At 36.8% G+C, this 19,015-nt stretch overlaps 1 protein-coding gene across 7 annotated transcripts in view; it reads left to right on the plus strand.

Annotated features, from left to right (window-relative positions):
- DDHD1 (DDHD domain containing 1) overlaps positions 1–19,015 on the plus strand; it is a 114,026-nt gene that overhangs the window by 57,966 nt on the left and 37,045 nt on the right. For all 7 annotated transcript variants that reach the window (XM_017512382.2, XM_017512385.2, XM_017512383.2 and 4 more), the window contains one exon: positions 11,428–11,534. In XM_017512382.2, coding sequence (XP_017367871.1) covers positions 11,428–11,534 — 107 coding nt within the window. The remainder of the gene's footprint in view (positions 1–11,427; positions 11,535–19,015) is intronic.

Raw genomic sequence — 19,015 nt, forward strand, 5'->3', positions numbered from 1 at the left:
TCCACCCGCCTCGGCCTCCCAAAGTGCTGGGATTACAGGCTTGAGCCACCATGCCCGGCATGTTTATATTTTTGTATTCGTGTGCAGATACTTTGCTTGGATATCTAGGAACCTGGGGACTAGGTTTACTTGCATATTCTCTCTGGAGCAATTGATAAATAAGAAGGTATCAGTTTGATTTCTTGGAGTACAAGTTAGGGAAATCCTAACCCGAAAAGGTTTAAGCCAAAAGCAGGATTTAGTAACTCATAAAACTGAGGAGTCTAGGAGTAATATTGCCAAACAAGTCATCAAAATCCAGTTTTTATCTGCTCTGTCACTTTCATTTTGAAGCCATTCTCACACATCTCCTTTGATTCCAAATGTGATTTATATAATCTTGAGTTCAAATTCAAAAAGAAAGACTAAGTCTTTTTTTCTCAAAAGTCCCAGCTAGTCTGTGCATTTCAGTTACTAATGATGTTGCATCCAGCTTCCCGAATCTATGCATGTGGCCATGCAGGGTATGATTGGCTAAACTTGTCATATTCCCAACCTAGAATCAGATGGAAGTTGACTTCATCTTACTATAAGGAGAGCTAGAGCCACAGATAAAAATTGAGAGCTATTATTGGAAGTAGGATGAATGAATTCAATGAGGCTCAAAAAAAAAAAGAAAAGAAAAGAAAAGAAAAAACAAGTGTCCACTAGAGGGAGGATTCTATCATGTCTTCATAGATGCGCTAATTTGATGGAAAATTCTACACATAGCTTAGTAATTGAGGGAAAATAATCATATAAAAAGGAATTCCACACAATAAAAGATAGGCAAATTCATAGGATTTCTTACCATTTCCCTGCTTTCTGTCATTCCTAAGTTCAACGTCCAGGCCTTTACAGAAAGTAAAGTTAACTTCATCCTTCCCAGTTCCATCCTGAAGCCTGTGTGTACTTGTGATTGATTTGAAAGCCTTTTGTTCTCTGAGGATTTCCTTAAATCATGTCTGAGATTCCTGGAAATGGAGAGTTTGCCTTCTTGACCTTATTTTAGCAAACATGCTAATGATTAGTTCAAACTAGTTTTAATCACCTTTGTTCCAGAAAAATATGTTTGCCACTTACGTATTGAGCAGCACATCCTTAGACAACTTCTGGGAATGTCAGAATTAGTTTACTAAAAGGAATAAGTTGAAAACATTTTAAATACAATTGAATTTACGTTTTGTGGAGTTTTATTTCAAGGGATATCTTCGTAGAACTTGTATATCTAATGCCCTAAATTAGCCATTTTAAAGCTATAATTTTAGAATAATATAAAGAGGTTTTCAGTTAAACACAGTAGGTTGAACACATATCTTATTCTCTCCTGAAACCTCATTGAACATGATATAAAAAAAATTTTTAAACAGCAAAAAGGCATAAACCCACAAGTACAGAAAAAAATGGGAAACAAACAATAGCAGACAAGAATATCAACAAAACTTATTATTTTGAACAGGAAATACATTCATGTAGTTCACAAAATACTAAAATGTAGAGTAAAAAGGCTGATTCTCATTTCTGTCCCCATCTTCCCTCATTATCCTTTGTCCTTTTGTCCCAGTTTATAGTCTTCTAGATTTTCTTTAGGCATATACAAATTTTTTTCTACACAAAAGGTGCATGCTGTACACTTCTGGACCTTGTTTTTGTTTGTTTATTTCAAAAATGTATTTTGGATCGCGTGAGCCCAGGAGTTGAAGGCTGTGGTGTGTGATGATCATGCCTGTGAGTAGGCAGTGCTCACAGGCAGCATTGGGCAATGAAGCAATACCTTTTTTTTTTTTTTTTTTGAGACGGAGTCTCACTGTCTCACCCAGGCTGTAGTGCAGTGGCGCAATCTCGGCTCACTGCAGCCTCCACCTCCCAGATTCAAGCAGTTCTCATGTCTCAGCCTCCCTAGTAGTTGAGACTACAGTCGCATACCACCACACCCAGCTAATTTTTGTATTTTTAGTAGAGGCAGAATTTCACCATATTGATTAGGCTGGTCTCAAACTCCTAACTTCAAGTGGCCTTCCCACCATGGCCTCTCAAACCACTGGGATTACAGGTATGAGCCACTGCACCTGGCTTACCTCATCTCCTTAAAGAATATATGTATCTTGGAGATCACTGTTCATGATTTTCTGTTTATATTTTTTTCTATTTTTCTGTGTTTATACCACACATATATTTTCTTAAAATCAATTAGTTTATGAGTTTTTTTTCTAATTGAGAGGAATTATGAAGACTTATTTTTCACAGCTATTTAATGATCCTCAGTTGTATAGTAATTCTTAAATGCCATTATTCTCTATGTTCTTACAATATAAGGTAAACATTCATTAGTCAGAGAACATGGAAGTTGAAATAAGTTTGTAAGAGGACTGAAATCATGGTTTTTGTGCATGCATAACAGCACGGTAATAGGTCATTGTCTGAATATAATATTTTTTAATTTTCTCCGTCGCCTGTTGGTCTCAGTGGTTCTTATGATATATTTAAGAAATAGATTTTACTATTTTTAGTAAGGCAAATTTGAGCATATGGCCATAACATATCTACCTTTCTCTCTTTCCTCTCCCTCTCGCTGTTTTCCTCTTCTCTTCCCCAACCCCTCCTCTCCCTTCTCCTTCCCTCACTATTTTTTCATTTTTCTTTCCATGCCTTCCTTTTTTTTAACAGTCACTCCAGTACTCCAGATGATTCAGTAGACCTACCTGTTTGATCATGATCAAACGAGTTTGTGATCATCTGAGAACTATGATAGTGATTCTGTGAAGGATTGTATAGATTTGCTTTAGGAAAAACAGCATTTTAAGCAGATAGTGTTTCTGAGTTTAGAACTCAAAATTAGGGTTTCGCAGCCACATCGCTATTGACATTTTTCACTGGATAACTTTTTGTTATGACAGCTGGCCTGTACAAAAATGTTAAGAGTATCCCTAGCCTTTTCTCACTTGATGCAAATAAAACCCTTAAATGTTACAATCAAAAATATCTGCAAACATTGCCAAATGTCCCTAGAAGTGCACGATTGTCCATGGTCGAGAGCCACTAATCTAAATGAGCTCTCGTGTGTGTAAATTCAAACAGCAACACATGTACCACTTCCTAATTACTATATTACAATGAAATATATAAGAACTATACAGCCATCAAAATTGAATGAGTGGGTAGAGAATATTAGAAATTTTAAAATATGTTCTTTCTTGCATATACTCATATTTGCTAAGACTGAACATTTGAAAAGATGGCAAAAAACTTTAAAAATGTTTCTGTGACCATTACTTGAGTATCTGATGTTAGACTCTGTGGGTAATAAGGTGATCCTGCCTTCAAGTCTAAAGTTTTGGCTATCGTTTTATTTTCAGTGATGATAAAGGAAGCACATCTTTTATTTTGGCAAAGTAGAATCTATTTAGGCTTCTTAAAATGCCGACTTTGGGGATATGCAACCAATAAACATAATTATAACATAATGCTTTTTAAAATATACTGAAAATGGAGGAAGGTAGACTTTTCAACAAGTACTATTGGGATAAATAGATTTGCATATGGAAAAAATTGAATTGGATCCATTTCTCACACAAGGATAAATTTCAGTTGGATCACATTTAAGTGAAAGAAATGAAAGCAGGACATGGTAACACGTGCCTATAGTCCTAGCTACTTGGGAGCTGAAGCAGGAGAATTGCTTGAGACCAGGAGTTTGAGGCTGAAGTGCTCTATGTTCCACACTTAACGAATAGCCACTACACTTCAGCCAGGGCAGCATAACAAGACCTTATCTCTTTTAAAAAATGGAAAAGGGAAAGAAATGAAATTATACAAGTATTAGGGATTTTTTAAAGGAGAGTTTGAATTCTTCTAGAACTTGGGAATAGAAAAAAATATTCTATGACTTGATTCAGAAGAAATAAGGAAAAATAGTGATAAATATTATATTGTCCAGAAAAAAAAATGTGGCAAAGAAAAAATAAGGTGAACTGAAAGAAAATATTTTCAACTTATAGATGAAGTGTCCTTAATATGTAAAATCATCCTAAAAATAAAAATATGTTCAACCACCTTAAAGGAAAATGGGCTAAAGATATATGCACTAGTTCCCAGTAAAGGAAATGGCTCTTAACCATATGACAGGTGTCTTTTTTTTTTTTTTTGAGAGAGAGAGAGTTTTGCTCCGTTACCCAGACCTGGAGTGCAGTGGCACAGCCTCAGCTCACTGCAGCCTCCACCTCCTGGGTTCAAGTGATTCTCCTGCCTCAGCCTCCCAAATAGCTGGGACTACAGATACACACCACCACACCCAACTAATTTTTGTATTTTTTTAGTAGAGTCCGGATTTCACCATGTTGGCCAGGCTGGCCTCAGACTCCTGACCTCAAGTGATGCACCTGCCTCGGCCTCCCAAAGTGCTAGGATTACAGGCATGAGTCACCACACCCAGCCAGATGTTATTTCTTAACTCTCAGATTAGCAAAAGTCCAAAATTTGACAACATGTTCTTTTGGCCAGGCATAGGTAATAAATGTTCTCGTACAACTGATGGAATGCAATGAAAAAGAGCATATGACAGTATCTATCAAAATTACATATGTATTTATCCTTTGACCCTGAAAGCCTACTTCCAGGACTCTATCCCAAAAAATATTATCAAAAATAAAAGAAACATGTACAAGCCTTTTGATTGCAGCATCACATAGGAAACTACTCAAACGTTCATCAATGAGAGACGGGTTGATCAACTACGGCTATTATCAACTACAGGTGTTATCTATATAATGGAGTAGTGTGCAGTTGTAAAATAAAATAAGGAAGCTCTCTATGTATTACTCTGCTTCTTTGGAAAGATTCACAAAGTTGAGAACCTTTTAACTAGACCAAACAAGAGAAAAAAAAGATTCAAATTACTAAAATCAAAAGCAAAAGAGAGAACATTATTACTACCAACCTTACAGAAATAAAAAGGATTATAAGGGAATACTATGCACAATTCTATGCTAACAGAGTATGTCACCTAGATGAAATGGGCAAATTTCCAGAAACAAACTACCAAAACTGTTCACTTTCCAAGAGAGACACAAACTAGGAATACCGATCTGGTAATGAGTAAGAAATAGAAAGTCTCAGTAGACCTATAACAAGTAAAGCATTTCAGTTAATCAAAAAACATCCCACCAAAGCAGCAAAAGCCCATGACCAGAAGATTGCACTGGTTAATTCTACCAAACATAAGAAGAATTCAGCTGGGTGCATTGGCTTGTGCCTGCAGTCTCCGCCCCATGGGAGGCTGAGGCAGGAGGATTGCTTGAGCGCAGGAGTTTCAGTCTAATATACAACTGTTCCAGTGAATAGCCACTGCTTTTCAGCCTGGACAACATAGTAAGATCCTATCTCTTAAAAAACGTAGAGAAGAATTAGCACCACTTCTCTACAAACTCTCCAAAAAAAATGAAGCCAGTATTACCCTGATACCAAAAACCAATGAATATCATGAAGAAAACTGTATAGCAATATCCCTTACTGAGTACAGACCACAGAAATCCTCAATGAAATGACAACAAACTGAATGTAGCAACATACATAAATGATCATATACCATGACTAAGTGGGATTTTTTCCCGGGAATGTAAGATTGGGTCAACATTTTTTTTTAATCAAGGTATCCGCCACATGAATAGAATGAAGGGGAAAAAAAATGCCCTGTGATTTTCAGATACAGAAAAGGCATTTGAGAAAATCTCAACATACTTTAATAATAAAAGCCCTTAGGAAATTAGAAACAGAAGGCAGCTTTCTAAAGCTGGTAAAGGACCGCTACAAAAAGCCTGTGGCTAAACTTATTCTTTAATAGTGAAAGACTGAAAGCTGCTCCCTGAGATCAGGAACAAGACAAGGGTATGCACTCTCACCACTTCTGTTCAGCCTTGTACTGTACATTTCAGCTAGGGCAATTAAGCAAGAAAAGAAATAAAAGGCATCTGTATTAGAATGGAAGAGATAAAACTATCTGCAGATGACATGACATTATAAGTAGAAAGTAGTTTAGTTCTTCAGAGGACACTGAAAAAATGAAGACAACCCTCAGAATGGGAGAAAATATTAGCAAATCACATATGTGATAAAGGCCTAGGTCCAGGATATATAAAGTACTCTTACAACCCAACAATTTTTTTTAAAAGGCAGAACCCAGTTTTTTAAATGGGTAAAGGATTTGAGTAGACATTTGTTCAAATAGGATATAAAATGGCCAATAATCTCATGAAAAGATGCTCAGCATCTTTATTAGAGAGATGTGACCTCGAACACTACCGCTTTAAAGGTACCGCTTTATACCCACTAGGATAACTTACCAAAAAGATGGAAATTAACAAGTATTAGCTAGGATGAAGAAAAATCGCAACCCTTACATGTTGCTGGTGAGATGAGAAAGTAGTACAGCTGCTTTGGAGAGTTTGGTAGTTCTTCAGAAAGTTAAAGGAAGTTAATGTGTGAGCCAGCATTATCACTCCTATATGCATACCCAAGAGATTTGAAAATGTATGTCCACAAAAACTCATTAAAGAATGTTCATAGAAGCATTATTTATGATAACCGAAAAATGAAAGCAACCCAAACATCCATCAACTGATGAGTGGCTAAACAAGAGTGGCATATTTATGTAATGAAATACTATTCAACAATGAAAAGCAATGAAGTACTGATTTATGATGCACATAGATGAGACTTGAAAACATTACATTAACTGAAAAGCCAGACACAAAAAGGCCCCATATTGTATGATTCTATTTATATGAAATGTTCAAAATAGGCAAATCTGCTGAAAGTAGATTAGTGGGTGCCAGTGGGTGGGAGGAGAAGGGATAGAGAGTAACTGCTAATGGGAATGGTGTTTCTGGGGTGATGAGAGTGTTATGAAATTAGATAATGGTGAGAGTTGCATAACTCTTTGAATATACTAAAGCCACATTTGTTTTTTAAAAAAAAAAAAAACAAAACTAGTGAAGTTGTTTCAAAAGCACTCAGAAGCCAACTTGAAGATATTCACGGACCTAAAATAGGAGACAATTTGAGCCTTGGTAAGGATAATAACTATAGTGTATATGCATCAAATATGCTTAAATCTATGAGTTAGTAATGACATCAAAATGTATAAAACCTAATGACTTGTTATTTTGAAAACTGTTGATAAAAAGGAAGAATTAACCATTTATCCTGCCTTTTCTGGATTATCTGTGCCTCAATTCATGCAAAAACTATTTGGTTATACCTCACTGTAGGTAAATATTTAATGTAAGGAAATTTCTCTTCCCAGAAGTATAAGCTTATAAACAAATGAAGAGTGATGGAATTTAAAAGGCACTTTTGCTACCATGATAAACTAATGTGTTTCAACAATGGTCATCAGTAACCGCTATCATCACCAAAAAGAGAAAAGAGTTTTATGTACCTATGTATGTATGGACTAGCAGTTTCACCAAAACAGAGCCTAAATCTAATGAAGCCCCTATAACTACCAAATTATAGAAAACAGAAGAAAGAATGTGTTAAATAGCACCATAGGGATGCAGTGAGTTAAAATCAGACTCTAAGTAACTCTATAGGACACATACACAAAAAATTACAGGTATACCTCAAAGATATTGTGGGTTTGGTTCCATACCACTGCAGTAAAGCAGATATCATAATTGAGTTGCACAACTTGACTTCTCAGTGCATATGAAAGTTATGTTTACCCTACACTGTAAACATTATTAAGTATGTGATACTTATTAAGTATGTGATAGCAGTATGTCCCTAAAAATCAATGTGCATATCTTAATTTTAAAGTGCTATACTGCTAAACACTGCTAATGATTATCTGAGGCTTCAGTGAGTTCACAGCAACTTTTTGCTGTTGAAGGGTCTTGCCTCTATGTTGATGGCTGCTGACTGATTGGGATGGTAGTTGCCAAAGTTTGGGGTGGGTGTGACAATTTCTTAAACCAAGACAACAGTGAAGTTAGTCACATTGATTGGTTCTTCCTTTCATGAAAGATTTCTCTGTACCATGCAATGCAGTTTGAGAGCATTTTACCCACTATAGAATTTCAAAATTTGAATCAATTCTCTTAAACCCTGCCACTGCTTTATCAACTAAGTTTATGGCATATTCTGAATTATTTGTTGTCATTTCAACAATATTCAGATCTTTACCAAGAGTCCATCTCAAGAAACTAATTGTTTATCCATAAGAAGCAACTACTCTTCCACTGAAGTTTTCTCATGAAGTTGCAGCAATTCAGTCACATATTCACACTCTTCTTATATTAGTTCTCTTGCTATTTCCAATACATCTGTAGTTACTTCCCCACTGGAGTCTTGAGCCCCTCAATGTCATTTATGAGGGTTGGAATCCATTTCTTCCAAACTTCTGGAATGTTGACATTTTCACCCCTCATGAATCACAAATGTTCTTATTGGCATTCTTTCCAGTATATTTTCAGTTTACTTTTCCCGGATTCATCCACTATCTATAGCATCCAGAGCATTATAAAATTTGTTTCTTAAATATAAGACTTAAAAGTCAAATTTACTCCTTGATCCATGGGCTGCAGAGTGGATACTGTGTTAGCAGGTGTGGAAACAACATTTATCTCTTTGTACATCTCCATCAGAGCTCTTGAGTGACCAGGTATATTGTCAATGGGCAGTAATCATTTGAAATGAATATTTTTTATTCTGAGCAGTAGGTCTCAACAGTAGGCTTAAAATATTCAGTAAGCCATGCTGTAAAAAAGATGTGCTGCTATTCAGCCTTTGTTGTTCCATTTATAGAGCATAGGTACAGTAGATTTAGCATAATTTTTAAGGGCCCTAGGATATTTGGGATGGTCAGTGAGCATTGGCCTCAACTTCCAAGTTAACAGCTGCATTAGCTCTTTACAAGAGAGTCAGCCTGTCCTTTGAAAATTTGAAGCCAGGCATTGACTTCTTCCTCTCTAGCTGTGAAAGTCCTAGGAATCTTTTTCTGTTAGAAGGCTTTTTTGTCTACATTGAGAATATGTTGTTTAGTGTAGCAACCTTCATTGATTATCTTGGCTAGATCTTCTGAATAACTTGCTACAGCTTCTACATTACTGCTTACCTTGCACTTTTATGTTACAGAGACAGCTTCTTTCCTTAAACCTTGTGCACTAGCCTGCTAGCTTCAGACTTTTCTTCTGTAGCTTCTTTGCCTCTCTCAGCCTTTTAGAGTTGAAAAGAGTTAAGGCGTTGCTCTGGATTAGGCTTTGGCTTAAAGGGAAAGTTGTAGCTGTTTTGATCATCTATCCAGACCACTAAAACTTTCTCCTTAACAATAAGGCTTTTTCGTTTTCTTATCATTTGTGTTCACTGGAGTAGTACTTTTAATTTCTTTCAAGAACTTTTCCTTTGCTTTCACAGATTGGCCAACTGGCACAAGAGGTCCAGCTTTTGGCGTGCCTGACTTTTGACATGCCACCCTCACTAAGCTCAGTTATTTCTGGTTACTGATTTGCAGTGAGAGATACGCAATTCTTCCTTTCACTTGAGCACCTAGAGGCCAGTATGGAATTCTTTTTTCTTTTTTTTTTTCTTTTTTTTTTTTTTTGAGACGGAGTTTCACTCATGTTACCCAGGCTGGAGTGCAATGGCGCGATCTCGGCTCACCGCAACCTCCGCCTCCTGGGTTCAGGCAATTCTCCTGCCTCAGCCTCCTGAGTAGCTGGGATTACAGGCACGCGCCACCATGCCCAGCTAATTTTTTGTATTTTTTTTAGTAGAGACGGGGTTTCACCATGTTGACCAGGATGGTCTCGATCTCTTGACCTCGTGATCCACCCGCCTCGGCCTCCCAAAGTGCTGGGATTACAGGCTTGAGCCACCGCGCCCGGCCCAGTATGGAATCCTTAAGTGCTGCAATCTCAATATTGTGTTTCAGGGATAATAGGGAAGTCTTTGGAGCAGGAGTAAAGTTGGGGAATAGCTGATCAGTGGAACAGTCGGACAACATACATTTATCATTTAAACTCATCTTATACAGGTGCAGTTCACCATAGTAGATGTAGTAATAATGAAGAAGTTTGAAATATTGTGAGGATTACAAAATGTGACACGGAGACACAGAGTGAGCACATGCTGCTGGGAAAATGGCACTAATAGACTTGCTCCATACAAGGTTGCCACAGACCTTCCGTTTTTTAAAAGGTGGAGAAAAAGGCAGTATCTGCAGAGTGCAATTTTTTAAAAACTGAATACGTAAAACAAGGTATCCCCTTACAAAGTAAAATAGAGAAAGTAGCCTGTAGTAGAGACATGTCTTCCAATTGCAGTGCATGGACTGTATTTAGAGCTCAATTTAAACAAGTGTAAAAAATTTTTAATGTGATTCTAAAGTAATAGTTATAGTCCAGCTAGGAAAATAGGACCACTGAACTACATATTTGCTGAAATTAAGAATTATTAATTTTTTTGGCATGATAATACTGAATAGCTTATGTTCTTCTTATATTTTTAAAATATATACTGAACTGGCCGGGTGTGGTGGCTCAAGCCTGTAATCCCAGCACTTTGGGAGGCCGAGGCGGGTGGATCACGAGGTCAAGAGATCGAGACCATCCTGGTCAACATGGTGAAACCCCGTCTCTACTAAAAATACAAAACATTAGCTGGGCATGGTGGCACATGCCTGTAATCCCAGCTACTGAGGAGGTTGAGGCAGGAGAATTGCCTGAACCCAGGAGGTGGAGGTTGCGGTGAGCCGAGATTGCGCCATTGCACTCCAGCCTGGGTAACAAGAGTGAAACTCCGTCTCAAAAAAGTATATATATATATATATATGTACTGAACTACAGACAAAATAATGCACTAACAATTAGGATTTGCTTAAATATGGGGGAAAGGAGTGACTACTAAAGGAATAGCATGAGGGAGTTTTTCTGGATGAACTGTTCTGAATTGTGTAATACTAATCACAAATCTGCTATATAACTGACACCAAAAGGGGGAAAGGGATCAATTTTATGGTATCTTGATATTTTTAATAAAATTTTAAAATTCATATTATAGGAAGAATGAATAGAATAGATGAAGTAAGTATGTCATGACTTGATAATATTTGGAGCTGGGTGATGGCACAGAGGTATTCATTATACCATTCTGTTCACTAAAAATTCCTATCTATAATTATTTAGAATATAATGTAAAAGCTTAGAATATTTTAAATCATAGATGGCAAATTTAGGAAAATAACTTTGAAATGAAGGTATCCTAGTATTGCAAACTTGCTTAGTGTAGTGGAATATAATTGGACAAAGCTGTAAGCAAATGGAAGTGTTATGATTAAACGTATTTTATATCATATGAATATATATGTGAAGTTATTCTCATAAAGCTTTGTATTTTATTGTTGTTGTTTTTTAGGATGAGAGAGGCTGCAAGAAAAATAGAAGAAAGGCATTTTTCCAACCATGCAACACATGTTGAATTTCTGCCTGTTGAGTGGCGGTCAAAACTTACTCTTGATGGAGGTATGTTTTGTTTAAAACTTTAATGATTTAGCCAATAGCAAACTTTGACCAAAGTAAATGCAGAAAGTTTTAAAAAACACTCTTTGTTTATTCAGGACATAGTGTCTTCAGTTTAATTGTCTTGAAATATACTCTTTGTTCTAGATTATTTAAGAAAATAAAATCCATCGATTTATAGAATAATTATGATGACTTATATCATTTGGACCACGATATAGATTTCATAGATAGTACTCTTTTCATGCATGCCCTCTGGATTATGAGGGTGGGTGGAGGGACATAGCAGGAACAGAATGTTTTCTAAGGTTGGTGTTTTTTTTTTTTGTTTGTTTGTTTGTTTTTTGAGACGGAGTTTCACTCTTGTTACCCAGGCTGGAGTGCACTGGCACAATCTCGGCTGACCGCAACCTCCGCCTCCCAGGTTCAGGCAATTCTCCTGCCTCAGCCTCCTGAGTAGCTGGGATTACAGGCACGCACCACCATGCCCAGCTAATTTTTTGTAGTTTTAGTAGAGACGGGGTTTCACCGTGTTGACCAGAATGGTCTCGATCTCTTGACCTCGTGATCCACCCGCCTCGGCCTCCCAAAGTGCTGGGATTACAGGTTTTCTAAGGTTTTTAACACTAACTTGATTTGTCAGTACTTTAAAAATATTTGTTGACCACAATTGCATGCAAACTTACAATTTTATTTCTAATAATTTTCCTCCCATAATTGGAAGATTAAAATCTCAGGTTTTTTGTTTTCCTTTGTTGTTTTTCATACATTCACTGGGCTGGTGAATTACCAACTAGCCTAGAGAAGTTGTACATTTGTTTAAATAAGATCAGTTTAGTTGTCATCCTTAAAGAGCTATCAGCCAAAATATGTCTTTCTTTATACAAAGTTATGTCCCTTAAATATTAAAACCATAAAAACAGAGTGTTTAGATTATTTACATAATCTGCAAAAATGAGAGAGCCGTACTGAATATAGTAGCAGCTGCCATTTGCTGAGCCTTTTACTGTGCCTTTTGCTGTTGTATTGCCTATTGCTATTGCAGACTGTGCCTGGGAGTCTGCTATGCATTTTACATGGAGTATCTCATTTAACTGTCTGAAAAATCGATGAAGTACCTACTTTATTTTCTCCATTTTACTGATAAGAAAACTGAAACTCAGTAAAAGGTGAATTTAACTAAGAGAGATAGCAGAATCTAGCTCTGTATGATGCCAGAGCCCATGTTTATCACAGTGCTAAACTGCCTCCCTGGGTGACTTATAAGGATTCTTCCAGGTCTATGATTCTGTCTCATAGTCATTTAGGAATGTCAGTTGTAGTTTATCAAACCCAAATGGCATCAAAAATTATAATGAGTTAAAAAAAAGAAATGTTACTGACTAAAACAGATCTCAGCACCAGCGGTTCAAATGTAAAGCTCTAGTGTAATAACAACATGATCCCTTGAAGTTTTCCCATTCATACAGGTAAATTGCTCAGGGTTCTCAGGAAAGTATATAATATGGATGAATCAATGTTTAGAAAAACTCCTGAGTTTGTAATTTCTCTTAGGTTTAGACTACTGTGGTAGTATCAAAGACATTCTGATGAGTGAAAGAAGCCAGTCTTGAAATTTTATATACTTTATGCTTCCATTTTTAAGATATTTTGGAAAAGGCAAAACCTAGAGACAGAGAACAGATTATTGGTTAGCAGGGGTTAGGGGAAGCAGAAGGATTTGAATTTATAGGGGCACCATGTGGAAGTTTTTTGGGGTGATGGAACAGTTCAGTATCCTGATTATGGCAGTAGTTACATAAAACTACACATGCATTAAAACTCAGTCAATTTTATCGTTTGTAAATTTAAAAATAATTTTTAAAAGGGTATCTACCTATAGCAAATATCAATGTGTTGTTTGGTAGTGAAAGGCTAAAAACATTTCCTTTAAATCAGGAATGAGCCAAAGATATCCACTCTTAAAACTTAAACATTCTACTTGAATGTCTTAGCAATGCAATAAGATATGACAAAGAAATAATAGTTACAAAGGCTTAGAAACATGTTTCGATTTGTAGATCATATGGTTGTCTATTCAGAATATGCAAAAGAATATACAGAAAAATTATTAAGCTGTGCACAGTGGTGTGTGGCTGTAGTTCCAGCTACTCGGGAGGCATCACTTGAGTCTGGGAGTTCTGTGCTATGCCAATCAGGTGTTCACACTAAGTTCACTATTGATACGGTGACCTCTCAGGAGCAGGGAACCACCAACTTGCTGAAGGAGAGGTGAAAGAGCCCAGGTTGGAAACAAAGCAGGCCAAAACTCCTGTGATGATCATTAGTGGGATCATACCTGAGAATAATTACTACACTCCAGTATTCAGGGGCAACAGAGAGACCCCATATCTGAAAATTAAAAAAAAAAATTATTAGAATTAATAAGATAGTTTATTAAGATTGTGAGGATAGAAATTCCATATATAAACAGAATTGCATTTCTGTATACCAGGAACAGACAAATAGCATCAATAGCAAAAGATGTATATTTATGTTAGAAATTAAAGGAACTATCAAAAGACCTTAAACACAACTTAAAGGTAATTTCCTTAGATTGGATAATTCATTATTTTAGAGGTGTTGATTCTCCCAAATTGATCTATATATTCCATGTAATTCCAATTAGAATTTCCAGAGTTTTTCATGACGCTTGACAAGCTGATTCTAAAATGATTATCAAAGAACAAAGGGATAAACAGTCAACAAAATGAAGAGACAATCCACAAATTGTGATAAAATATTTGCTAACTACTCATCTGACAAGAGATTAATAACCAGAATATATAAGGAGCTCAAAGAACTCTATAGGAAAAAAATTGAATGATCCCCAAAAATGGGCAAAAGATTTGATAGGTATTTTTAAAAAGAAGACATACAAATGGCAAACAGACACATGAAAACGTGCTCAACATCATTGATCATCAGTAAAAGGCAAATCACAACTACATGAAATATCATCTCACCCCAGTTAAAATGGCTGTTTTCCAAAAGACAAGCAATAACAAATGCTGAAGAGGATGTGGAGTACCCTGTTGGTGGGAATGTAAATTAGTGCAATCACTATGGAGAACAATTTGGAAGTTCCTCAAAAAACTAAAAATAGAATTACCATATAATCCAATAATCCCACTGCTGGGTATATACCAAAAAGAAAGGTAGTTAATATATTGAATAGGTGTCCTGTGTCTGTTGCAGCACTGTTTACAATAGCCAAGATTTGAAAGTAACTTACGTGTCTATCAACAGATGCATAGATAAAGAAAATGTGGCACGTAAACACAATGGAGCTATAAAAAAAGAGTAATAGCCTGTCATTTGAAACAACATGCATGGAACTGGAGGTCATTATGTTAAGTGAAATAAGCCAGGCACAGAAAGAAAAATATCATATGTTCTCATTTGTGGGATCAAAACAACTGAACTTATGTAGATAGAGATCAGGATGGTTATAAGAGGCTGGGAAGGGTACTGGGGAGCTGGGGATGGTTAGTGGGTACAGAAAAATAGAATGAATAAGACCTAGTATTTCATTACACAACAGGTTGACTATAATCAGTAATAAGTTAATGGTACATTTTAAAATAACTAAAAGAGTAGAATTGGATTGTTTATAACACAAAGGATAAATGCTTGAGGGGATGGTTACCCATTTTCTGTGACATGATTACTATGTATTACATGCCTTTATCAAAATATCTCATGTACCCCATGAATGTGTAAACCTGCTATGTACTCATAAAATTGAAAACTTAAAGGAACAAAGGTCTGAAAAGAGCCAAAACACAGAATGATGGATTTGAGGAGGGGAGTCTTGTCCTACTAGGTAGCCAGACTTATTACTGTATTTAAACTTCCATAAATATCCTTTGCACAACAATAGGCAAATAGACCAGTGATTAGATACTCCCTAAACAGACCTGTGCTTAATTTGGAAACCTTACATGTATCAGAGCTGGCATTACAGATCGTTAGTGAAAGGATGGTGTGTTCCATAAATGATATATGGTAACTGGGTGTCCTATGGGGGAAAAAAAAATAAAAAATCTCTACTTCACATTTTACATGGATCAAAAACATAATATACAAAAGCCAAGACTTTAGAACTTTTTAGAAAGATACGCAAAACAGTATCTTTATAACTCAAAGTGGAAGGAACGTATTCTTAATATATTTTTTTAAAAAAATGTTTGGTTAGATTAAAATTAAGGACTTCTCTTTACCATTAGGCCATAAAAAATGAAAGACAAGCCACAAACTGGGAAAAAGATGTTATAACAGAACAACAGATATAACCGCCAAAGGTTTGATATCCAAAATAAAGGACAGGAAACTTAGGTGGGAAAGAAAAGATTTTTAAAAATTTATATATGTATATTTTTCTAGTAATCAAGGAGATGCAAATTAAAGCCACAGTGAAATATCATTCACACCCATCAGGCAAAGATTTAAGAAAGTGACAATACTGGGGGATCCAAGATGGCCAATTAGGAGCAGCTCAGGATTGCAGCTCCCAGCGAAAGCCCGGAGGCTGCTGCAGGTGATCCCCAGGCAAACAGAGCCTAGAGTGGACCTCAGCAGTCCTACAGCAGAGGGGCCTGACTGGTAGAAGGAAAACTAAGAAATAGAAAGAAATAACTTCATCATCAACAAACTGGACGTCCACTCAGAGACCCAGTCTGAAAGCAACTACAAAGACAACAGGTGGATAAATCCACAAAAATGGGAAGAAACCAGTGGAAAAAGGATGAAAACACCTGAAACCAGAATGCTTCTCCTCCTACAAGGGATCACAACTCCTCACCAGCAAGGGAACAAGGCTGGATAGAGAATGAGTGTGATGAATTCACAGAATCAGGCTTCAGAAGGTGGGTAATAAGAAACTTCGCTGAGCTAAAAGAACATGTTCTAACCCATTGCAAAGAAACTAAGAACGTTGAAAAAAGATTTGACGAAATGCTAATAAGAATAAACAACTAAGAGAGGAATATAAGTGAATTGATGGAGCTGAAAAACACAACATGAGAACTTCACAAAGCATACACAACTTTCAACAGCCAAACTGACCAAGCACAAGAAAGGATATCAGAGGTTGAAGATCAACTCAATGAAATAAAATGAGAAGGCAAGATTAGAGAAAAAAGGGTAAAAAGGAATGAACAAAGTCTCCAAGAAATACGGGACTATGTGAAAAGACCTAATCTACCTTTGATAGGTGTACCTGAATGTGACGGAGAGAATGAATCCAAGCTGGAAAATACTCTTCAGGATATTATCCAGGAAAACTTCCCCAACCTAGAAAGGCAGGCCAATATTCAAGTCCAGGAAATACAGAGAATGCCACAAAGATATTCCTCAGGAAGACCAACCCCAAGGCACATAATCGTCAGATTCACCAGGGTTGAAATGAAGGAGAAAATGCTAAGGGCAGCCAGAGAGAAAGGTCGGGTGACCCACAAAGGGAAGCCCATCAGACTCACAGCAGATCTCTCAGCAGAAACCCTACAAGCCAGAAGAGAGTGGGGGCCAATATTCAACATCCTTAAAGAAAAGAACTTTCAACCCAGAATTTCATATCAAGCCAAACTAAGCTTCATAAGTTAAGGAAAAATAAAATCCTTTGCGAACAAGCAAGCACTCAGAGATTGCATCACCACCAGGCTTGCTTTACAAGAGCTCCTGAAAGAAGCACTAAACATAGAAAGAAACAACCATTATGAGCCATTCCAAAAACATACCAAATGGTAAAGAGCATCAACACAATGAAGAAACTGCATCAACTAACAAGCAAAACAGCCAGCTAGCATCAAAATGGCAGGATGAAATTCACACATAACAATATTAACCCTAAATGTAAATGGGCTAAACGCCCCAATCAAAAGACACAGACTGGCAAATTGGATAAAAAGCCAAAACCCATCGATGTGCTGTATCCAGGAAACCCATCTCACATGCAAGGATACTCAGAGGCTCAAACTAAAAGGATGGAGGAAGATGTACCAAGCAAATGGAGAGCAAAAAAAAAGCAGGAGTAGCAATTCTCATCTCAGATAAAACAGACTTTAAACAAAGATGAAAAGAGGCAAAGAAGGACATTACATAATGGTAAAAGAATCAATGCAACAAGAATACCTAATGATCCTAAATATATACGCACGCAATACAGGAGCACCCAGATACATAAAGCAAGTTCTTAATGACTTACAAAGAGACTTAGACTCCCACACAATAATAGTGGGAGACTTTAACACCCCATTGTCAATATTAGACAGATCAACCAGACAGAAAATTAACAAGGATATCCAGGACTTGAACTCAAGCCTGGACCAAGCAAACCTAATAGACATTAACAGAACTGTCCACCCCAAATCCACAGAATATACATTCTTCTCAGCACCACATCACACCTACTCTAAAACCGACCACATAATTGGAAGTAAATCACTCCTCAGCAAATGCAAAAGAATGGAAACAATAACAAACGGTCTCTCAGACCACAGTGCAATCAAGCTAGAACTCAGAATTCAGAAACTAACTCAGAACCGCACATCTTCATGGAAACTGAACACAACTGGCTCTTGAATGTTGACTGGATAAACAGTGAAATGAAGGCAGAAAAAAGATGTTCTTCAAAACCAATGAGAAGGAAGACACAACATAGTAGAATCTCTGGGACACATTTAAAGCAGTCTCTAGAGGAAAATATATAGCAATAAATGCCCACATGAGAAGCAAGGAGAGATCTAAAATTGACACCCTATCGTCAAAATTGAAAGAGTTAGAGGAGCAAGATCAAAAAAACTTAAAACCTAGCAGAAGACAAGACATAACCAAGATCAGAGCAGAAGTGAAGGAGATAGAGACACACAAAAAAAAAACCCTTCAAAAAATCAATAAATCCAGGAGCTGGTTTTTCAAAAAGATCAACAAAATAGACCACTAGCCAGATGAATAAAAAAGAAAAGAGAGTAGTCAAATAGATGCAATAGAAAACGATAAAGGGGATATCACTCCAGATTCCACAGAAATACAAACTATCATCAGAGATTATTACAAACATCTCTATGCACATACACTAGTAAACCTGGAAGAAATGAATAAATTCCTGGACACTTGCATCCTCCCAAGCCTAAACCAGGAAGAAGCTGAAACCCTGAATAGACTAATAACAAGGTCTGAAGTTGAGGCAGCAATTAAGAGCCTACCACCCAAAAAAAAGCCCGGGTCCAGACGCCTTCACAGCCGAATTCTACCAGACATACAAGGAGGAGCTGGTACCATTCCTTATGAAACGATTCCAAACAATCCACAAAGAGGGAATCCTTCCCAAATCATTTTATCAGACCAACATCATTCTGATACCGAAACCTGGCAGAGAGTTAGCAAGAAAAGAAAACTTCAGGCCAATATCCATGATGAACATAGATGCTAAAATCTTCAAAAAA

This window comes from Cebus imitator, unplaced genomic scaffold (assembly GCF_001604975.1).
Source record: "Cebus imitator isolate Cc_AM_T3 unplaced genomic scaffold, Cebus_imitator-1.0 Scaffold472, whole genome shotgun sequence".
NCBI classification, from domain to species: Eukaryota; Metazoa; Chordata; class Mammalia; order Primates; family Cebidae; genus Cebus; species Cebus imitator.